This window comes from Mobula hypostoma, chromosome 8, assembly GCF_963921235.1.
Source record: "Mobula hypostoma chromosome 8, sMobHyp1.1, whole genome shotgun sequence".
NCBI lineage: Eukaryota > Metazoa > Chordata > Chondrichthyes > Myliobatiformes > Myliobatidae > Mobula > Mobula hypostoma.
The window spans coordinates 125,862,125-125,886,623 of NC_086104.1; the positions used below are offsets into that span (position 1 = coordinate 125,862,125).

The window sequence follows — 24,499 nt, forward strand, 5'->3', positions numbered from 1 at the left end:
ACACAATGCCGGGGTCAGACACAGAGTGAAGCTCCCTCCACACCGTCCCATCACACACTCCCAGGGTCAGACACAGAGTGAATCTCCCTCCACACCGTCCCATCACACACTCCCAGGGTCTTTTTGCCCACCCATCTCCAGCGCGGACTCTTTCTGTGCCTTCACTCACCAGTGCCACCTCCTTCTTCAGGTCATCCATGTCCCGTTTCTGACTCTTGGGTTTCTTGGGTGACTGCTGGTCATCCTTCCCACCCTGTGTGGTGGCCACACGGTAACTGTCCGAGCGGCCGTACTGTGGGAAGGGATGGACAGTGCACTGTCAGAGTGGGCTTCTTCCCACGCCATCCAAATCAATACTACTAAACCCCACCCCAAATGACCAGAAGCAAAACCCTCTTTTTGCACTCTACCCTCACCCCACTCCCTCCTACCACACATCTCCCCTTCACACTCCCCCACTCAGCACACTTCCTCCACCCCCACCTTTGCCCCAACCTACTTCATCCACCTTCCCCTCCCTCTATCTGGCCACACCTGTCCATTCCTGTGCTTGACCCCCTCCTGCCCAAAGTCTATTCTTCTCCCATCGCCACCCCTTGTGGGGGGTGGGTGCCAGGTGGGGTAGGGAGAGGGGGAGAGGGGAGCTTGAATTCCGTGTAACCTTCCATCAAAGATACTGCCCCCACCCTTCTCCCAATCCACCAAACATCTGGGCCAGTTTGTTGCTGGTGGAACAACCCTGAACTTGAGGCCAGAATCTACTATCACAATTGGGAATGTCGGCAACTGGGCCAGCACTGGCTTTGGATCGTGGAGGCCTGGTGGATCACTCTGGATTTATCCAGTCATCCAGTTGATATCTCCTGGATTCAGGATCCATTGGTCAACAACATTTGCCTCTTTATCTATGAATTCTGCCCCCTCCTTCCCCAGTTCCAGAGATCATGGACTCTCCCCAGTCCCTTCTAGAAAATCATCTCCTTCCTTCCCCACATCATGGAAACCAGCCTCCCCTCCAAAGCCTCTGACTACCCTCCTCACTGCCTCAGTAAAGCAGCCAACATAATCAAAGACTCCACCCACCTCAGACCTTCTCTCTTCTCCCCTCTCCCATTGGGCAGAACATGCAAAAGCCTGAAAGCATGTACCACTAGGCTCAAGGACAGTGTTTACAAGACTACTGAATCATTACCTGGTACCTCACAACCTACCCCATTATGATCTTGCACCTTATTGTCTATCTACACTGCACTTTTTCTGTAGCTGTTACACTTTACTCTGCATTCTGTTACAGTTTTACCTTGTTCTACCTCAATGCACTGTGCAATGATCTGATCTGTATGAACAGTATGCAAGACAAACTTTCATTTTATCTCAGTACATGTCATAGTAATGAAACAATTCCAACACCCAGACTCCGTGGAAATTCCATCTCCAATATTGCTCTTCCCAGGATTTGAACCGTGGAAACCACACAATCCTGTTTTTCTGCACAGAGCTCCCTGTGTATGCCAGGCATGGGGGAGGGGGGTGTCTGCAGAGAGGAGAATGATTGGCCATCTGATATCTATCGCTCTCATCGGCTGTGTTTATCAATCCTATTACTGTATCTTTGATCTGATCCCATATCACGCATCACGGCTTGGTGTGGCAACTGCTCTGCACCAGATTGCAAGAAATCTTCAAGAAGGGAGGGTGGCAGAAGAAACAAAATTATAGGCCAGTTAGCCTGACCTCAGTGGTTGGGAAGATGTTGGATTCAATTGTTAAGGATAAGGTCTCAGGGTACTTGGAGGTACATGATAAAAGAGGCCAAGGTCAGATTGGTTTCATAGAACATAGAGAACATAGTACAGCACAGTACAGGCCCTTCGGCCCACAATGTTGTGCCGACCCTTAAACCCTGCCTCCCACATAACCCCCCACCTTAAATTCCTCCATATACCTGTCTAGTCATCTTTTAAATTTCACTATTGTAGCTGCCTCCACCACTGACTCAGGCAGTGCATTCCACACACCAACCACTCTCTGAGTAAAAAACCTTCCTCTAATATCCCCCTTGAACTTCCCACCCCTTACCTTAAAGCCATGTCCTCTTCTACTGAGCAGTGGTGCCCTAGGGAAGAGGCACTGGCTGTCCATTCTATCTATTCCTCTTAATATCTTGTATACCTCTATCATGTCTCCTCTCATCCTCCTTCTCTCCAAAGAGTAAAGTCCTAGCTCCCTTAATCTCTGATCATAATGCATACTCTCTAAACCAGGCAGCATCCTGGTAAATCTCCTTTGTATCCTTTCCAATGCTTCCACATCCTTCCCATAGTGAGGCGACCAGAAATGGACACAGTACTCCAAGTGTGGCCTAACCAGAGTTTTATAGAGCTGCATCATTACATCGTGACTCCTAAACTCTATCCCTCGACTTATGAAAGCTAACACCCTATAAGCTTTCTTAACTACCCTATCTACCTGTGAGGCAACTTTCAGGGATCTCTGGACATGTACCCCCAGATCCCTCTGCTCCTCCACACTACCAAGTACCCTGCCATTTACTTTGTACTCTGCCCTGGAGTTTGTCCTTCCAAAGTGTACCACCTCACACTTCTCCAGGTTGAACTCCATCTGCCACTTCTCAGCCCACTTCTGCATCCTATCAATGTCTCTCTGCAATCTTCGACAATCCTCTACGCTATCCACAACACCACCAACCTTTGTGTCGTCTGCAAACTTGCCAACCCACCCTTCTACCCCCACATCCAGGTCGTTAATAAAAATCACGAAAAGTAGAGGTCCCAGAACAGATCCTTGTGGGACACCACTAGTCACGATCCTCCAATCTGAATGTACTCCCTCCACCACGACCCCCTGCCTTCTGCAGGCAAGCCAATTCTGAATCCACCTGGCCAAACTTCCCTGGATCCCATGCCTTCTGACTTTCTGAATAAGCCTACCGTGTGGAACCTTGTCAAGGGAACCTTCCTCAAGGGAAAATCTTGCCTAACAAATCTGTTGGAATTCTTTGAAGAATTAACAAGAAGAACAAACACAGAAAAAATGGTGGATTTTCAGAAGGCTTTTGACAAGGTGCCACACATGAGGTTGCTTAACAAGAGCACGATAATACAGAAAACATACCAGCATGGATAGAGGATTGGCTGATTGGCAGGAGGCAAAGAGTGGAAATAAAGGGAACCTTTTTTAGTCAGCTGCCAGTGACTAGAGGTGTTCTGCACAGATTGGAGTTGGGACCGCTTCCTTTTACATTATATGTCAAGGATTGATATTGGGATGATGGAATTGATGGCTTGGTGGCCACATTTGTGAACTGTATATCTGGAGCAATGCATCTCGCTCTGGTCGCCCGATTACAGAATTTGTGTAGAAGCTTTGGAGAGGGTACCGAAGAGGTTCACCAGGATTAGAGGGCATGAGCTATATAAGATGGACTCTGACCTCACTATACAATATGTTGAGGAAGCAGGGAGGCTGCAGTGGGATTTAGACAGATTAGGAGAATGGGCAAAGAAGTGGCAGATGGAATACAGTGTTTGCAAATGTATGGTCATGCATGTTGATAGAAGGAACTAAAGCATAACTATTTTCCAAACAGGGAGGAGATTCAAATATTCGGAGGTGCAAAGGGACTTGGGAGTCCTTGTGTAGGTTAACTTGCAGGTCGAGTTGGTGGTAAGGAAGGTGACGCAATGTTAGCATTTATTTCGAGAAGACTAGAATGTAAAAGCAAGGAAGTAATGCTGTTTAACACTATCCACCCAACTGCAGGTACCTGCATGGGGAACTACCGGAGAATGGGAGAAAAGATGGTTTGTAGTTTAAGCAGCAATCACACCAAGTTACTGGGGCCAGTTGAACTGCCGAAGGTGGATCTAATTCATTGTAAAGTCTGTCCTGTTTGTCTGAATTATATGTGGTGTGCAGTGAGTTGGGCCCAAGATGAGAATGGCAGGCTGGTATAGGGCCCTCATCATTAGCATTGTGGTGCCGATTTGTGGGCAGTGAGGAAACCCCCCCCCCCCACTATGGGCCCAAAGGGTTTGTGCTTTCGGGTCCAGGGCTGATTACTCTTCACCTCTGTTGCTAAGGTTACGACTGCACCGTACATGGCAGGACCTCAGGAGCATAGATGTGCAGAGGGATCTTGGGGTCCAAGTCCATAACTCCGTGAAAGTGGCTGCACATCAGTGGGGTGGTAAAGAAGGCAGTGGCTGCACTTGCTTTTACTTACTCAAGGCTGAAACTCCACACCTGGAGTATTGCATCCAATTCTGTTTGCCCCATTATAGAAATTATGTGGAAACTTTGGAGACGGTGCAGAAGAGATTCACCAGAATTAGAGGGCTTGAGTTATATGAGGAGGGGTTGGGCAAAATTGGGTTGCTTACTCTGGAGCATCAGAGGCTAAGGGGAGACCTGACTGAGGTTTATCAAATAATAGGGTAGAGACTCAGAGCTACTGGAGGACATAGGTTGACGACGAGAAAGGGAAGGTTTAAAGGAGATTTACAAAGAAGTCCCCAAGGACAGGTGGGGTGGGTGTTGTTGCTCAGTGACCTATGATCAAACCTCTTCTCCAGAGATTTGAGTCCTTGGACCTCAGCTGACTTGAGGTGAATGGAGGGTAGGTGTTGCCAGATCATGAGGTCTAGACAAGGTAGTTAGTCAAACTACTTTTCCACAGTGGGAATACCAAAAACATGAGGATATAGGACTAAGCTTCAGAATTGACTTGCCCATAGAAGGCAGAGAGTGGTTATAGACGGAGCATATTCAGCCTGGAGGTTGGAGGCCAGTCACGTTCCTTAGGGATCTGTTCTGGAACCCCTGCACTTTGTGATTTTTACAAGTGCTCTGGATGAGGAAGTGGAAGGATAGTTTTGTAAGTTTGCAGATGGTGATGTTGTGGATAGTGTAGAAAGCTGTTGTAGGTTACAACAGGATATTGACAAGATGCAGGGCTGACAGAGAAGTGGCAGATGGAGTTCAATCCATAAAGTCTGAAGTGATACCCTTTAGGAGGTCAACACTAATAGTATAATATTAATGGCAGGGTAGAAGAACAAAGGAGTCTTGGGGTCCAAAGCCTCAGAGATTTCTCAAAGTTACTGTGTAAGTTGATAGGGTGGTTAAGAAGGTGTATGCTGAGTTGCCCTTCATTGGTCAGAGGATTGAGTTCAAGAGGTGTGAGGTTATGTTGTAGCTCTATGCAAGCCTGATTAGACCACACTGGGAGTATTGTGCTCAAAGTTCAAAGTAAATTTATTATCAAAGTACATATATGTCATCATACAAAAGCCTGAGATTCATTGTCTTGCAGGCATACTCAATGAATCCATAACAGAATCAATGAAACAGCACAGCAACCTGGGCCTTCAACCAGTGTGCAAAATCAAAATTAAAGTAATAATAAATAAATCGTTATGAACATGAGAACATGAGATGAAGAGTCCCTGAAATTGAGCTATTAGGTTGTGGGAACATTTCAATGATAGGGCAAGTGAAGTTGAGTGGAGTTATCCCTTTTGGTTCAGGAGCCTGATGGTTGAGGGGTAATTACTGTTCCTGAACCTGGTGGTGTGAATCTTCAGACTCCAGTAGCTTCTTCCTGAGGGCAGCAGCAAGAAAATAACATGGCCTGGGTGATGATAGTCCTTGATAATGAATGCTGCTTTCCTGCAACGACTCTTCCTGTAGATGTACTGAATAGTGGGCAGGACTCTACCCATGATGGACTGGGCCGTATCCTCTACTTTGTGTAGGAGTTGCCATTCAAGGGCATCGGTGCTTCCATACCAGGCTGTGATACAGTCAGTCAATATACTCTTCACCATTCATCGTCATCAGTTCTGGTTAATTTGTTATAGAAAGGAATGTTGCCTTGTTCTCGTTCCTACCGTTAGGAAAGAAGGTACCAGAAACCAAAGGCACACACCCAGTGATTCACGAACAGCTTCTTCCTCTCTTCCATCTGATTTCTAAATGGACTTTGAACCCATTAACACTACCTCACTACTTCTTTATTTCTATTTTTGCACTATTTATTTAACTATTTAATATATACACTTTCTGTAATTCTTGTTTTTTTCTGTTATTATGTATTGCTGCCACAAAAACAATGAATTTCACAACATATGCCAGTGATATTAACCCTGGTTCTGATTCTTCCTGCAAGGAGTTCGTACGTTCTCTCCATCTGCTCCCACAGGCCAGCACCAACTCAGCAGGCCGAAGGGCCTGTTTCCAACTCCATGGCATACGTTCTGCTTGGAGAATTTTCTGACCACTATTTTTGAGCTACTTCAGGGTGCATCCAGCAAGAAATATTCAAAATAACACTACTTAAACCACTTAAAAGTCTTTGAATATGGCAAAATGCCGAAGTCTGGGATCAGTTCCCATGCACTGCATTCAATTCTGTTTGCCCCAGAAGGATGGATGTTATGTGCAAAACATGTTCAGCAGGATAATCCCTGCCAGTATTTGCCCACCCTATCTATCAGGAAGTACAATGAAAACTCAGGGAATAGCACCTCGCATGGTGTACACTGCTTGGGACTCCACAGGAATTAAGTAATTTCAGATAGCCAGCTTTTCCTGTTTGTGAAAGAACTCCAGCTCTGATGTAAGCTTATCAACCTGTAACATTGATTAAGGTTTGGATACACAAAAGATGGCAAATGCTGGAATATGGAGCAACACAGGGTGCTGAAGGAGGCAGCATCTGTAGTAGGTGAGGGGGAAGTAGAATTGATATTTGAGAGGAGACCCTTCAATTTGGACTACTTTTGCTCTCTCTTCAGATTCTGCCTGATCTTCCAGGTGTTTCCAGCATCCTCTATGTTCACAATTTAGTTATGCATCCCTTATCTCTCTCTTGCTCTCTCTCTCTCAAACTATTGTTATCTGCCTGCTAACCAAAGCATTTGCGTCACCTTGATAAACTTGTCTCCATGCTATTGAGGTTCTAGCGCTCCACCACCCATCTCCCCTCCTCTGTATATGAACACACTTAACTCTGATAGCTTGAGATGTAGACAATCTCTCTTTCTCCACAAATACTGCCTGACCTAGGGTCATGGCATTACACACCACAGAAATGGGGTCTTTGGTCCAACTCACCCATGGCAACCAAATTCCCATCTGCCTGCACTTGGCCCATATCCCTTCTTTTCTACTCATGCACCTGTCCAGGTATCTTTTAAATGTTGTTATTGCCTCAATTACTTCCTCTGGCAGCCTGTTCTATCTGAACGCCAACCCTCTGTGTGAAGAAGTTGGCCCTCTCTCGACTTTAAACCTGTACCTCCTGGTTTTCGATTCCCCTTCTCCGGTGAAAATACTGTGTGCACTCACACTGTCCGTGTTCTTCACGATATGTACATTGCAGAATCAGAATCAGGTTTATTGTTACTGTCTTATGAAATATGTTGCTTTGCTGCAGCAGTCCGGTGCAAAGATATAAAATTACTCCAAGTTAAAAATAAATAAACAGTGCAGGAACGGTGAGGTAGTGTTCATGGACCAATCATAAACCTGATGGCGGAGGGGAAGCTGGTTTCTAAGGTAACGGCTCAGTTTCCTACGCTCCAAGGAATGAAGTCCCAGCTGCCCAGTTTTTCCCTATAACTCAGGCCCTCGAGTCCTAGCAAGATCCTGATCAATCTTCTCTTCCAGCTCAATGACATCTTCCCTAATAATAGAGTAACCAACAATCAACACAATACTCCAGGTGTAGCCTCACCAACGCTGTGTACAACTACAAAATAACATCCTATCTCCTGTACTCAGTACCCTGACTGATTAAAGCCAGCATATCAAGCACTGTCTTCACTATCCTGTTTAGCTGTGATTTTTGCTACAGTACAGCTCTGACACACAGTGCAGGACCCTTAGATCCTCAGTATATGCACTGAACAAGCACGATGCCAAATTAAGATAATTCCCTTCTGCCTGCACATATCCAATCCCTCCAACCCCTGCTTATTCATGCATTTATCTAACAGCCTTTTAAACATCTGCCTCCCAGCACCTAACACTCCGTGTGAAAAAAAATACTTGCCCCTCACATCTCCTTTAAACTTTCCCCCTCTCACTTCTTAAATGAATGCCCTCTAGTATTTGATATTTCTACCTGGGAAAAAGATTCTGAATGTCCCTGTCTATGCCTCTCATAATCTTACAAACCTCTAGTCATCTTCAGCCTCGTACGGTCCAGGGAAAAGAAGCCAAATTTGTCCCAATTCTCCTTATGGTATGCTTACCCTGAATATCTACCCAAAATCATAATTTTATAAACCTGGATTAAGTCGCACCACCCCCCCCCCAGCCACTGATGTTCCAGGTAAAAGAAGTCAGACTTGTCCAACCACTCCTGATAGCTCATGCCCTCTAGTTCAGGCAGGATCCTGGCGAACCTTTTCTGTGCCTCCTCCAAAGCCTCTGCATTCTGCTTTCTGGGAATCAGGTACTTACACACCTTGGCCCTTCTGTTCTACAACACTCCCTAAAGGCCCTATTATTCATTGTCAAAGTCCTACCCAGGTTTGAATTCCGCTAATGGGTATTCTCATTCGCGTTCCATTTATCCTTACCTTCACAAGTTACCATGTGTTACGTGAACTGCTCTGCTTTACACCCTGGTTCGGAGAAACGTTGTCTCATTTCTATATATGTTACATGCATGTATATATTTAAATGACAATAAACTGGACTATTTTCCTGTTCGCATCCGTTTTGAATTTTGAAGGATTGAGAGGAGATGCTTCTGAAACCTACAAAGCCCCCCACAGGGAGTCGGCCAAGCGGAATATGAAAACGGTGGCGGTTAGCGCGACACTATTACAGCTCAGGGTGCTGGAGTTCAGAGTTCAATTGCAGCGCCATCTGCGAGGAGTTTGTACGTTCTCCCCGCGACCACGGGGATTTCCTCCAGGTGCTCTGGTTTCCTCCCACAGTCCAAATGTTAGTAGGTTCATTGTTATTGCAAGTTGTCCTGTGATTCGGTCTCGGGTTAAACAGGTGGGGTTTGCTGGGCAGCACAGCTTGTTGGGTGGAAGGGTCTGTTCCCCACTGTTTCTCTAATAAAAAAAACGGTAAAATGTGGAACAGCGGAAAAAGCCCTGTGGCCCAGGATGTTGTGATGAACCAATTAAGCTAATGACGTGTAATTCCTTCTATCTGCAGATGAACCATCTCCCTACTCTCTGCATATTCATTCGAGCATTTTAAACACCTCTATTGTATCTGCCTCCACTACCACCCCCGGCAGCACAATCTGCGCACCCACCGCTCTCCATAGATATAAGAACTTGTCCTGCACATCTCATCCGATCTTCACCATTCTCACCTTAAAGGCATGCCCTCTAGTACTAAACATTTCCATTCTGAGAGAAGGATACTGGCTTTCTACTCTCTCTGTGCCTCTCATAATTTCCTGAACTTCTCTCGGGTCTCCCGCTCAGTTTCCACAGCTCCAGACAAAACAATCCCAGCCCTCTGTTGTGCGACTGTTCGGTATTCTAAAACGTTACTGGTTAAATCAGCCAGCAGGTGGTGAGGAAAAGGTTAACTCAGACATGCCCATCGCACGCACTGTGACCTCCTACTAGTTATAATCCCAGGGTGCATAATTAATGAATTAAACAGTTCCAGTTTTACGAAAGCCTTCCGTAACTAACCCACAGAAGCCCGCGGTTGAAAGCCAATCCCTGCTCCACGATGGGAACAAATGCAATGGAATTGAATCGAGCTTTGGAAGCACGGGCTTCAGCAGCGTGGGGCTGAGGAGGCCCCAGTCTTCAGCCAGGGTGCAGTCACAGTTTGGAAGCTGCTCCCTCGGGAAGAGGTGGGGAAAAGGTCAGTGCATTTAAGGGAAAGCTGGGGGATAAAAGTGAGAAGGGGGTCACCTTTAGAAATTGCTTCTGTTTGCCTCTGAAGTGTGAGGTGTTGCATTGGGAAGTCAAATCGTAAAGAGAATGGCAGGGTCCTGGAGTGTGTTGTAGGCCAGAGGGGTGAAGCACATGGCTGCCTGAGTGTGGAGTCACGCACTGCTAGAAAGGGTGCTGAACGAGGATTTTGACATTGTGGCCTTCGTCAGGGCACTGAATATAAAAGTTGGGAGGTCATGCTATGGTTGTACTGGAGTATTGAGCTCAGTTTTGTTCGCACTGCTATATTAAACATTTAATTAAATTGCAAAGGGTGTAGAAAAGGTTTTCAGGGATGCTGCCAGGAGTGAAAGGGCTGAGTTATAGGGAGAGGTTGGGAGAGGCTAGTGCTTTATTTCTTGGAGCACGAGAAACTGAGGGATGGTCTTATAGAGGTGGATGAAAGTAAGTAGTGAGAATGGACTCACCTTTCCCCCCCAACTGGAGGGCATGGGGTTTAGAGTAAGAGGGGAAAGAATTAAGAGGAAGTCGAAGAGTATGTTTTTGTTTAAAACACAAATGGTGATATTGATGTGGAATGAGCTGCCAAAGGAAATGATTGAGACAGTTACAGTGACAACTTTTAAAAGACAATTGGAGAGATACAGGGATTGGAAAAGTTGAGATGATAATGGGCAAATGTGGCTAGCATGCACGGGCCACCTTGGTCAGCAGGGACCAGCTGAGCTGAAGGACCTGTGTGTGTTGCATGACCCTACGAGGAGGTAGGGTTGACTCGTCACCCTGAACTGCTGTCGTCTGTGTGGGGAAGTCTGTCCCAGCCACAGTGAAATAGATAGATAGACATACTTTATTGATCCCGAGGGAAATTGGGTTTTGTTACAGTTGCACCAACCAAGAATAGAGTATAAATATAGCAAAATAGAACCATAAATAGTTAAATAGTAATATGTAAATTATGCCAGATGGAAATAAGTCTAGGACCAGCCTATTGGCTCAGGGTGTCTGACCCTCCAAGGGAGGAGTTGTAAAGTTTGATGGCCACAGGCAGGAATTACTTCCTATGACGCTCTGTGTTGCATCTCGGTGGAATGAGTCTCTGGCTGAATGTACTCCTGTGCCCACCCAGTACATTATGTAGTGGATGGGAGACATTGTCCAAGATGGCATGCAACTTGGACAGCATCCTCTTTTCAGACACCACCGTCAGAGAGTCCAGTTCTATTCCCACAACATCACTGGCCTTACGAATGAGTTCGTTGATTCTGTTGGTGTCTGCTACCCTCAGCCTGCTGCCCCAGCACACAACAGCAAACATGATAGCACTGGCCACCACAGACAATCAAGGAGCGCAGGAAGCTGAGGGGTGACCTTACAGAGGGTCATAAGATCACGAGGGGCATATGAAAGGTGAATAATCATGGTCTTTATCCCCAAAGTAGGTGAGTCCAGAACTAGAGGAGATGGGTTTAAAGTGAGAGGGGTGAGATGTAAAAGGGACACAAGGGTATGTTTCTCCATTCAGAGGTAGTGGTTATATGGAATGAGATGCCAGAGGAAGTGACAGAGGGGGTTACAATTGCTATATTTAAAAAGCAGAGACAGGAAAAGTTCAGAGGGAAATAGGACAATTGCAGGTAAGTGACGAGGTCAGGGAGACAGTATGGACGAATTGGGCCAAAGGGCCTGTATCTAACTCTCTGACTCTGCTTTACAAGGTCAAAGCTGGAAAACAGGCCCTTTGCTTTAACGTGCTCATGCTGACGCACCTTTCCTAACCCCGTTGACCCTCACTTGGTCAGCATCTCTCTGTGGCTGGGTGATTGGGGAGTTCATCCTGATGCTTTGTACAAGCTCTGAGAGGATCTGTCTCCACCACTCCCTCAGGCAGTCTGCTCCAAATTCCTCACCTCCCTCTCACACTCTGAGGAATTATATCCTTCCTCAGGTTTCCTCCACACTGCCTCCACCACCCCCTCAGGCAGTCTGCTCCAAATTCCTCACCTCCCTCTCACACTCTGAGGAATTATATCCTTCCTCAGGTTTCCTCCACACTGCCTCCACCACCCCCTCAGGCAGTCTGCTCCAAATTCCTCAGCTCCCTCTCACACTCTGAGGAATTATATCCTTCCTCAGGTTTCCTCCACACTGCCGCCCCCACCCCCTCAGCCTAAACTCATTCCTCAGGCACCTCGGCAGCAGAGAGAAATTTACCCATTATCAACGCCTCTCACGGCCTGGGCTACCAGATAACCATCAACCCCATCTCTAAATATGCTCGATAATTGAGACCTTTTAGTCCTCTGGGATGAGGACAGAAAGAGTTCTGCACTCTGGGAAGGAAAAGTTCTCTCTGACCTCAAATCCAAATGCCTAACAATATTAGCAGGGATGAACGGCAACTTTATGGAGGTGTAAGCACCACACACAAAATGCTGGAGGAACTGAGCAGGCCAGGCAGCATCCACGGAATAGAGTACAGTCGACGTTTCGAGCCAAGATCCTTCAGCAGGACTTTTCTGGAGGTGTATTAGACGATAAGAAAGTTTTTTAAAATGTATTGTACTGCTGCCACAAGACAACAAATTGCATGAGAATAAACCTGACTCTGATGAAGAATAGCAATGGCCAACACCAGAGGGCATCCTTTTAAGGTGAATGTTGGAATTTTTAGGGATGATGTCAGAGGTAGTTTTTAAACACAGTAGGTTCCTGTATGGTAGAGACTGATATATTAGAGGCACAAGAGACTCTTAGCTCTCCATCCCCTATTGTACTTATCCAAATTTCTCTTAAATGCTGAAATTGAACCTGCTTCCACCACTTCTGTCGGCACCTTGTTCCACACTCACAGCATCCTGCAGTTCCTCCTCAAATATTTCACATTTCACCCTTAACCTATGAACTCTAGTTCTAGGCACAGCTGAATAAAAGCATGGAGGTTACGAGCTGCGTAGGAGGGAAGAGTTAGATTTATCATGGGGTAGGCTAAAAGGATAGCACAATATGATAGCTGAAGGGCCTCTGCTACAGTGTGCTATACTGTTCTATGTTCTAACCCCTAACTGTACGTCCCAATCAAATGCAAGATATTCTGTCATTAAAATTTAAATTGGAGAAAACTAACCCAATTGTGGAGGACTGCCAAATACCTCTACTCGGTCTGTTAAGGGTGATTTTGAGCTTCCAGCTCTTTGACCTTTCACACTCCACGTTTAGCATCCTACACTGCCTCAGTGTATCTGCCCCCATCCTCACCAACTTCTCCCACTCCTCAGCTCTGCTGCCACCCTCGGCTTCACGAGTTCCCGGGAAAACTGAGCCCGTCGCTCGGGATAGCGAAACATCCTGACTCGCTACCGCATTGGAAACAGGATATAGCCCTTGCTGAGTACCTGATGAATTATGCAGGACAGGAGCATTGAATTATACAGGAGCAGACCGCAGTGGGGATATCACTGGCACACTCTGCCTCTCCCCTCCAACGACACCCCAGTGCACACCAGAGCCGGACCCAGCTGTCGCCCACCAGCACCCACCATGCCCACCATCAGCTCCCACCCCCAGCCAAGAACACCATCCCACACTGCTGCTGGTCCAGAGAGGGTGGTACCTCTCCGAAAACCTGTCACTCACCTCCCAATAATGCACCCAACCAACTAGCTTCCTGCTCCTTGACAGGAGATCTGTGAGCCAGTCCTAGAATCTCATCCCCATCTCCAACTCTTTCCTTCCCTCCAATTACCCCATCACGACTGCTTCCGACATCCCTCCCTCCCTCCAATACCACCTCCACTTTCCCTCCTATAACCTCACCCCCCTCCCAATCCCGTCTCTCTCTAAGGTCTCCTCCTCCCACCTTGACTTCATGAGGAACCTCTCTTCATCCCACTGCCCCCTCCAGCCCTGACTCCCAACGAGATCCCTCACTCCCACCTGCACTCACCTCCCTTTAAGATCCCTCCCGATCACTGATTCCCTCCAAGATCCTTCTCTCCTCCCATCCCTCCCTCTGCAACCCCCTCTGAGATCCCTCTCACCCCATTCAACCTACAGCCTTTCTCCCCTTCCATTCCTTGCCCTCTGAGCTCTCCACCTACTCTCGCTCTGAGGAACCCTCCCTCCTTCGCAACTCACAACCCACCCCACCCCACCAGCCACTAGTCCATCATCCCTCTGTCCCTGTCCCACCTTCTGATTTCAAACCTAGTATTCCCCCAATGCACCTGAGGACCCTCCTTCCCTCCCTCCCTCTATCCATCCTACTCCCCATCCCTCAGGGTGCTCCTAAACCCTTCCTTTCTGCAGATTGTCCCCGAGACAAGTGGTCTGCCTGTACGCATTGGACGAGGGGTTGAATGGCAGCCCCTTTGTTTATGGGGAGAGGGGACAGGTTCTGCAGCAGGGGCAGACCCTGCCCAGCCCAAGGACTTACCCTCCTCCCCTCCCTCCCATCCCATCCCCACTATCATCATTTATCTCTGTCTCTCTTTCTCACCGTCTCCCATTGCCACCTCCCTCAAGGGTAGTGTCTCCCTCCCTTTCTCGCTCCTTCCATCTGTGGTCTCTGTTCTTCCCTCCTTTCTTCAGAGGTCTCTCTCCTTCATTCCTCCCACTACTAGCCCCCTTCCTCATTTCCCCCTTTCTTTCCAAGATCCTCTTCCCTACACGGTCCCACTTTCCACATTTAGAGGGCTTTCTCTTCTCATACAATACTCTTCACTTCCCACATTCCTCCCTCCCTCCCCCCAATGCAAACTGCGCCATACTCCCTCGAAGGTCCCACTCTCCCTCCTGTTCACCTCCCGATTCTCTCTGAGGTCCACCTTGAATTCGTGAGGAACCTCTCTTCATCCCGCTGCCCCCACCAGACCCTTCACCAGGGATGTCCTGATGAAGGGACTCGGCCTGAAATGTTGACTGAACTCTTCTCCATAAATGCTGCCTGGCCTGCTGAGTTCCTCCAGCATTTGGTGTGTGTCCCTGTCTGTTTCTCTATCCCTCTCCCAGGAAGCGTAGTGATTCATTGAGGGTTTGCCGGAAGGGTCCATTCTGCGCAATATCTCAATCAATCAATCTTTCCTTTCCTCTGTCCCTCTCTTCTCCATTTCTTCCCACCTCTCCCTTACTCCCCTCCCCGTTTTTCCATTTATCTATCCATCACCCTTTATTCTTACCCCCACCCCCTTCTCTCCATGCCTCCCTCCAAGTGCCCCTATGCCTCTGTGCTGGGGAGAGCACCGACACAACAGCAGCAGGCCTCTGGCTGGGCTCTCGGGGGTTAACAGCGAGCTCTCCCCACGGTCGAGCAGCCGCTGCAGCTGAGCACTGCAAATGGAGACACTGCGGCAACCTGCGGCAGACAGCCCCAGCGTTCCCTGCTGCCAGGCCAGGGACGGGCACAGGGCACCAAGGGAGGAGGGCGAAGAGACAGGGCATGGAGTTGGAAGGTGGGTAGGTGAGGGAGACAGGAGAAAATGATCATAGGGAGAGGGGAAAATAAAATGAGGAAAGGAGAGTAGGGCAAGAGAGAAAGGCGAAGATGAATGAGGTGAGGGAGAGGGATTAACAAAGGGAGAGCTAGAGGGGAAAAGAAGGGAAGGAGAGGAGAGGAAGTGAAAGAAACAGAGGGGCTAGGTGAATAAAGAGGCTATAAAAAGGGATAGGTGAGTTTTGAGGGGGAAGGAAGAGAGAAAGAGAGGGAGGTAGAGGTAAAAAGCACAAAGAGATCAGAGAAATAAGGCGGCGGAGAAAGGAAAGAAGAGGGAAGAGCGCCGTATGAAGAAACACAGATTGGAGATGGGTAAGAAACAGGAAAGAGAGAGGCAAAGCCAGGAAAGGCAAGAGACAAGTGGGGTGAGGGACAGAGAAAGGGGGAGACACAGAAAGAGGGGAGAGAGATAGAGAGAGGGAAGGGGAGAGGGAAGAAATGATAACAGGGAGAAAGATGGAGGAAGGAGAGACAAGACTGATGGGAAAGCGATAGTGAGAAGGAGAATAGCAGTGGAGAGAGAGCAAAAATTGACAACAGGAGAGAACTGAGCAAAAGGGAGGAGAGAAACTGATGGAGACAAGCACGGGGGAGGGAGGTGGAAAGAAAACAAGATGTGATAGGGAGATGGAGGGAGTGGGGGAAGTAGAAAGAGAGAGAGAGAGAGAGAGAGAGACTGACGATAAATATATATATAGGGAAAGAGAGATAAGGAAGGTCATAAATAGATCAGGGATGAGTGAGCGAGGAGATTTGGGAATAACATTCCTCTAAGTTCAGGCTGGCAGAGCTGGGCAGTGTGCTCGATGCTCCCAGCTGTGCCCTGCATACAGATGTGCTGCCATCTCACCTTCACACAGCTGGAGCTCCCTGACCTTGGCTCATCCCTCCCTCCGTCCCCTCCCCCACAGCTCCGCAGTGAGCTTGGCTGCCGGCCAACTCTGCACCACAGCAACGCGCAACCTGCTCTCGCAGCCCGGTCTCTCTGCACCGCACTCCCTCCCACTCAAAATGACGGGAGAGCCCACCGGAGGCAGGGGAGGGGGCAGAGACGGAGGAACAACAGAGAGAAAAACACAGATGGAGATGGAGACAGAGAGAGAGGGAGGGGAGATGGAGAGAGAGAGGGGGTAGAGAGGGCGTGATGGAGAAAGAGTGGGAGATGCAGAGAGAAGGAGATGAAGAGAGGGAGGGAGATGGAGAGAGAGAAAGCGAAAGAGAATATATAGAGAGAGAGATGTCGAGAGAAAGAAGATGGAGAGAGGGGAGATGGCAAGAGAGTAGAGATGGAGAAAGGGACATGGAGAGGGAGACGGCGAGACGGGTGCGATAGACAGAGGCAGAGAAGAGGTACAGTATGGAGACAGAAGAGGGATAGAGAAAGACAGGATGGAGGGGATGAGAGATGGAGGGATAATTGAGGGAGTAAGACAGAACGCACAGGGAAGCATCTTATCCTATTTCACATGATCATTAAAGGTCCACCATCGGTCTGACAATTCCTCCCCGCCTCCATCTTTGCTTCCTTGCGTCCCTCATCAGCTGCCGATTCTCTCTCCTCATCTCCCTCCTCCTTCACTGTGTCCCCATCTCTCACTTGCTTCCCCTCCTCCCTCCATCTCTGTCTCCTTCCCTCCCTCTCACACCGCTCCCTCCATCCTTTCCGTACCCCACCTTTCTTTTCTCTCCCCTCATCCCTGTCCATTCTTTCCTCCCTCTTCTCCGCTTCCCGTTCATTCGCACTCTCGCTCCATTTTACCTCCATTCTCTCCCCCTCCCTTCTCTTGCCCTTTGCATACCCACCTTCTCTCTCTCCCCCCTAATCCTTGTCACTTCTTTCACCCCCCCCCCAGCCTTCCTCCGTTATGTCTCCATCTCTCCCTTTCTTGTCCTTCTCTCTATTCGTCTACTTCCTTTTCTCTCTTTCCTATTTCTCCCTTCCTATTATTCCTCTCTCCTTCTCCCCGCCTCCCTTTCTCTCTCCCCCCAATCGACCGTTCGATCAGCTCCTTTCCCCGGGCGGGCGGGCTGGCTGACTCCCTCCCGTCCAACGCCGCCGCCCTCACTGCGGATCGCAGCCCTCCCGCTGTCCCGTCTCCCCTGTCCTGGGCCCGATCGACTTACCCCCATGCTGAGAGGCGAGGAAGCGACTGGGAACGAAATCGGCTGGAGAAGGAGATGGTAACCCGTCGGCTGAGGGAGCAACACAGACTGAACTCCCCTCCCCACTCGCCTCCGCTCCTCTAGTCTCTCCTACAAAGAGACAGAACCGCCTCCTGCACAACGAAAGCCAATCGGCTGCGGGCTGCGGCTGCTGACTGACAGGCAGGCCCCGCCCAGTACTGCAGAAATCACCTTGGACGAAAGATGAGGGTCTCCTACCTTTCTTCCCCGTCTCTACCATCGCCTCTCCGTCTCCCATCTTCTAATAGTCGTCCCTTTTCATCTGCATCTCCCTAATCTCTTCGCGGTTTCCTTCATCTCCTCCATCTCCCTGACCCCTTCTCCTGGTATCCACCAGTATCTTGCTGACTCCCCGAACCTTGGCCTCTCCAGTCTCTTCCCTAAGCTCTCCTATCTCCCCAACCTCTCCCCATTTCCAACCTCCCTCCATCTCCTCAATGTCCCTCTGTTGCTTGAAACTCTCCCCATCACCCCAATCTCTCCCAAATCAACCTCCTCCCCATCTCATCCTCTCCCCATTTCCAACCTCCCTCCATCTCCTCAACATCCCTCTGTTGCTCAAAACTCTTCCCATCATCCCAATCTCTCCCAACTCAACCTCCTCCCCATCTCCCCAACCTCTACCATCTCACCATTCTCTCCTATCTTCCCAACCATGCCCCATCTCCCTAGTCTCCCAATATCACACACCTCTCCCATCTCCTCAACCTCTCTCATCTCCCCAACCTCCCCATCTCCCCAACCTCCCTCTGTCTCATAAATTCTCACCATCTCCCAATGCTCTCCCTCTCTCCCCCAATCTCTCCTGCATCTCCCCATCACCTCTCCAAACCTCTTTGTCTCTCTGCTCAGTAATTCTCCCCCCTCCGACCCTGTACATGTGTATGTGTCCATCTGTGTGTCTCCTCAATCTATTATGAAACATCACCGTCGATCTCAATATCTGTTTGTATCTCTGCATCTAGTTCCATCCATCCCCCTTCCTCACCCTGTCTATTGACTTCGAGCCCCAACATCGCTCTCTATCTTTCGATTTTACTCTTTATCTCCCCATTTTCTCTCTTGGTCTTTCCTTCTAAAACACTGGTGAGGCCTCACTTGGAGTATTGTGAGAAGTTTAGGGCCACTTATTGGAGAGGGTTCAAAGGATGTTCACAAAAATGTTTTCCGTTTGAGTAGCCTCTAACCTGATGGCATGAATATTGATTTCCGGAACCTGCAGTATTCCCGCCCCCCCCTCACCATTCCCATTTCCCTCTCTCACCTGCCCGTCGCCTCCCTCTGGTGATCCTCCCCTCTCTCCTATCAGATTCCCCCTTTTCCTTCCCTTTATCTCTTTCACCAATCAACATCCCAGCTCTTCACTTCACCCCCTCCCTACTCCCCATTTCGCCTATCACCTGCCACCTTGTACCTCCTCCTCCTCACCCCTACCTTCTTACTCTGGCTCCTCAACTTTTTCTTCCAGTACTGGTAAAGGGTCTCAGCCCAAAACGTCGACGGTTTACACTTTTACATAGATGCTGCCTGGCCTGCTGAGTTCCTCCAGCATCTTGTGTGTGTTGCTCATGGAAATGATTCCGGGATCGAATGGCTTGTTATATGAAGAGAGTTTGATGACCCTGAGACTGCATTTACTGGAATTCGGAATAATGAGCGGTGATCTAATTGAAACCTATTGAATGTTGTAGGGCCTCAATAGAGTGGATGCGGAGAGGATATTTCCTCTGGTGGGAGAGTCTACGACCAGAGGACACAGCCTCAGAATAGAGGTGTGTCCTTTCAGCATGGAGATGAGAGAGTGGTGAAGCTGTGGAGGCCAAGTCTTTACTAATATTTAAGACAGAGGTTGATAGATAATTGATTGGTCAGGACATGAAGGAATACAGGGAGAAAGCAAGAGACGGGGGCTGAGAGGGAAAATGGATCAGCCATGATGAAATAGCAAAGCAGACTCGATGGGCCAAATGGCCTAATTCTGCGGCTGCCTGTGGTTTTATATCACGCTCTCCCTCCCGCTCTCTTATACTTTTATTCCACCCTTCATCCTCCTCACCTACCCTCCCTGCCTTTCTTTCCCAGTCTCTCTCTCCTAATCTCCGCCCTCTCCTCGCTCTCTCTTTCTCCGTCTCTATTTTTCCCTCGTCGCATTTCTCTCTGACTCTCCCTCCCCATCTATCTTTATTCCATGCCTTTCCCCTCCCTTACTCTAACTCCCCTCGCAGCCCCCCCCCATTGCTTTCTTCTCTCCCTCCCTCCCAGCTGCAGCAGCGAGATGATAAAATGGAGATTACGCGGGCTTCGTTGCCGTGGTGATAGGAATTTACGCAGACGGTCTATATACAGAATAGATCAATGGATGGCACCGAGGTGTGAGAGAGGAGGAAGGAGGGATAGAGGTAGAGAGGGAGAGGGGGTATGAGAAAGGGAGGGGAGGGAGAGAAGGGAGATGAGAGATGTCGAGATGGATGGAGGAAGGATTGAGAGATGGGTGGAAAGAGAAGAAGGGATAGATGCAGGGTGGAAGGGGGGATGCGGACATCCCTCTTGATTGATTGGAGGGACAGTGAGTCGAGGGGTAGACAGATTGTGTGTGGAAGGATCTTCCCTAGGCATTCGTGGTCCAAAATCCCGACGTCCCTGGTCTTACTAAAAGACCGGAGTAAGCCTCGGGCCGCAAATCCAGATCCCATTCCTACAGAGTAGGGTGCAAAGTACGGACCGGAGTAGAGAGCATTGTGGAGACGGGAGCGGAGTATGGACTGGAGTGCCGACCATTGAACAGACACGAATAGGAAGTGGAATACGGAACGGGGGGCAGATTGATGTACAGACCAGAGTGGGGTCCAGAACATGGACTGGAGAGTGGAATGGAGCGTGTAGCTGAGGGTAGCGCAGAGCGTCAATGGGAGGATGGGCTTGGACGTAGAGTGGAGAGTGGGAGCAAAGTATGGAATGGAGTTCATAAGAGTACAGGGTCCGGAATGTGGAACAGACCAGAGTATGGACTGGAGCGTAGAATGAAGCACAGCAGGGACTACAGAGCAGGAGGTGGAGCAGATTGCTGACTGTAGGGTGGAATGGTGTATAGATTGTGGTGTGGATTGGAATATAGATTGGTACATGGAGCAGAGTGTGGGGTCAAACAGAGTGAGAACTGCAATTGGAATGGGTTTATTACTGTCACAAGTACTGAGATACAGTGAAACGCCTGTCCTGCAGACCGCTCATACAGATCAGTTCATTACACAGTGCTTTGAGGCAGTGCAGGGGAAAACACTAACTATGCAGAATATAAAGGGTAACAGTTACAGAGAAAGTGCAGTGCAGGTAAATAATAAGGTGCAACATCATAATGATGTGGACTGTGAGTTCAAGGGTCCATCTTATCGTGTTAGGGTATCGTTTGTACTGGAGTCAGTTGGGTGGAGTGGTGTCAAATAGCACCAAAAGTTGCCCTTCAGCCAATTTTGCCCATTCTGGCTGAGATATCTGTCTGTGCTAAACCCTTTGCCTGCATTAGGCACACATCCCCCCTACACTTTTCCAATCCAAGCACCTATCTGAATGCGCTTTAAACATTACAATTGTGCCCACATCCACCGTCTCTTCTAGCAGCTTGTTCCAGATATTCACCACCCTCCATGTAGGAAAACCTACCCTTCAAATCCCCTTTCACCTCAAACTTGCTCCCTCTATTTAAGACTCCTCTACCTCAAGGAAAAAAATATCTATTTATACTATTTATGCTCCCCATAATTTTACGAGTGCCTGTAAGGTCACCCCTCAATCTCCTACATCCAGTGAGAATAAACCCACCCAATCTAGTTTCTCCGTATAACAACAGCCCTCCCTTCCAGGCAAGCATTCCACTGGATATCTTCTACACTTTCTCCGTTACTACCTCATCCTCTGTATTGTGTGAGTCCAGAACTATACTCCAAATAATGCTCCTAACAATACCCCCAAGTGCAGTCTCACCAGTGTTTTATACAACTGTAACATGACATCCCAATGCTTACACTCAATGCCTCAGCATAGCAAATGCTTCCCCTCTCCACCTGTGTCACGGCGTTCAGGGACCTGTGGACTTGCACTCCAAGATTTCTCTGCATATCAAAGGTCCCTGCCATTTACTGCTCATGTCCTATTAGAATTTGATCTCCAAAATTGCATTATCTAACATTTGTCTGAACTGAATTCCAGATGACAATGTACCACCCAACTTTCCCTAGTATGATAAGATGGACCCTTAGCCTCACAATTTACCTTGCACCTTATTGCCTGCCTGCAGTTCACTTTCTCTGTAGCTGTCTGCATTCTGTTATTGTTTTACCTTGTCCTACCTTAATGCACCACTACATTGAAATGATCTGTAGGGATGGTATGGAAGACAAGCTTTTCACTGTATTCTGGTAGGTGTACTAATAGTAAACCAATTTACTTTCCAGTTAATCTGTGTTCCGGTGTATCCTTAGGTGACTATCTAAGTCCCTAACAATTTTTGGATCATCTGCAAACTTATAAATATCTGGCTTTCACGAAGGGAGAGATTGGAGAACACACACCACTCCTCACCGAGACTTCAGAAACTGTACTTCAGTAGGAGCTTGACGAGATTTGGAAATTCACCAAAGCCCCTGACAAATTTCTACAGATGGTCCGTGGAGAGCATTCTAACTGGTTGCATCATTGTCTAATACAGAGGCTCCAACGCACAGGATTGAATGAGGCTGTAGGCTCAGCCAGCTCCCTCACAGGGACAATCATTCCACCATCAAGGACATCTTCAAAAAGGGTTGTCTCAGGAAGGCAACATTCATCAGGAAGGACCCTCACCATCCAGGACATTCCATCATCCCAATACTACCATCAGGAAGGACCCTCACCATCCAGGACATTCCATCGTCCCATTACTACCATCAGGAAGGACCTTCACCATCCAGGACATTCCATCGTCCCATTACTACCATCAGGAAGGACCCTCACCATCCAGGACATTCCATCGTCCCATTACTACCATCAGGAAGGACCCTCACCATCCAGGACATTCTGTCATCCCAGTACTACCATCAGGAAGGACCCTCACCATCCAGGACATTCCATCATCCCATTACTACCATCAGGAAGGACCCTCACCATCCAGGACATTCCATCATCCCATTACTACCATCAGGAAGGACCCTCACCATCCAGGACATTCTGTCATCCCAGTACTACCATCAGGAAGGACCCTCACCATCCAGGACATTCTGTCATTCCAGTACTACCATCAGGAAGGACCCTCACCATCCAGGACATTCCATCGTCCCATTACTACCATCAGGAAGGACCCTCACCATCCAGGACATTCCGTCGTCCCATTACTACCATCAGGAAGGACCCTCACCATCCAGGACATTCCGTCATCCCATTACTACCATCAGGCAGGAGCCCTAAAGGAGAGTTTTAGATTTCTGAATGGTACATGGACCCAGTAACACTCCTTCACTATTCATCTTACGCACTTAAAAAACATTTTAAGTAGTGATTTTTATGTCTTGCATTGCTCTTCTGCGATGAAACAACAAATTTCATGGCATACGTCAATGGTAATAAATCTGACTTGGATTCAGATCATACCCCTTACATTCCAGGTACCGTATCCCAGAAGATTAAGATGCGTGTGGCCCTTGGTGACTTGACTGTTTGTATTCAGGACTGGCATGGCCATAGAAGGTAGTGGGTGATAGGACTTATTCTGACCAGAGTTCTGTGCCTTGCAGGGGTCCGTAACAGGACTTCTGCTTTTTGTGATATATGTAAATGATATGGATGAAGAAGTAGATGGACTTATTCATAAACAATGATTGATGGAGTTGTAGACAGTGAGGAAGGCTCTCAAATAATACGAGATATAGGTCACTTACAGGTATGGGTGGAGAAATGGCAGAGGGGGTATAATCTGGACAAGTGTAAGATGTTGCACATTGGGAGGTTAAATGCAAATATACAGACAATGGCAGGACCCTTTGGAGCATTCATGTAGTGAGGGATCCTGAGATCCAAGTCCATAGCTTCCTGAGAGTAGTAGGTAGGGTGGTTAAGAAGGACCATTGACATGCATGCTTTATTAGTCAGGCATTGCGTGTAAGTGACAGGAAGTCATGTTGTAGCTGTACTAAACTTTGGTTAGGCCTCATTTACATGCCTTTCTGGTGGCCCCAGTACAGGAAGGATGTGGGGACTTTGGAGGAATTGCTGAAGAAGTTCACCAGGATGCTGCCTGGATTAGACGACAGGAGCAAAAAGAAAATGTTGAACAAACTTGAGCTGGTTTCCCTGGAGCAGTGGAGGCTGAGGAATGACGATAGAGTATAACATTATGAGAGACATCGGGTATACAATGCCAATCTTTTCCCCCAGAGTAGAATGCCAAATACTAGCGGGCATTCATTTAAGGTGAGAGGCGGTAAGGTTAAGGGAGATGTGCAGGGCATTTTTTTTTACACAGGGAGTTGTGGGTGCTTGGAATGGGCTGCCAGGGATGGTGGTGGAGGTAGATACAGTAGAAGTGATTCAGCATCGTGTTTGGCTTAGACATTGTAGGCAAAGGTGCCTTTCCTGTGTTCCACTGTTCTACGTTCTATTTCATCCAAGTCATTTATATGCATCACGAACATTAAAGGTCCCCACATTCATCCCTGTGGTACATCGCTGCTCGCAGACGTCTAGTTGGAAAAACACGGAGCTGAGCTCAGACTGGAGTATGGAACGGAGTGCAGAGATGAAAGTGTGGACTGGAGATCAACAGGAATGAGGTCTGGCATGTAACAATCACAAGGAGAGAATGGAGAGGCAGGTATGTTTTCTTTGGAGTGGGTGGAGGAGAGGTTCATACAATTCTGAGGGATGTAGAGGGACCTGTAAGTGGGGGGTA

At 48.2% G+C, this 24,499-nt stretch overlaps 1 protein-coding gene across 1 annotated transcript in view; it reads right to left on the reverse strand.

Moving 5' to 3' along the window:
* atp1a3b (ATPase Na+/K+ transporting subunit alpha 3b) overlaps positions 1-17,637 on the reverse strand; it is a 56,705-nt gene extending 39,068 nt beyond the window's left edge. The window contains exons 1-2 of the mRNA XM_063056725.1: positions 17,521-17,637; positions 170-292 (exon numbers count right to left, since the gene is read on the reverse strand). Coding sequence (XP_062912795.1) covers positions 170-292; positions 17,521-17,526 — 129 coding nt within the window. The 5' untranslated portion in view covers positions 17,527-17,637. The remainder of the gene's footprint in view (positions 1-169; positions 293-17,520) is intronic.
* Between the last annotated feature and the right edge of the window lie 6,862 nt (positions 17,638-24,499).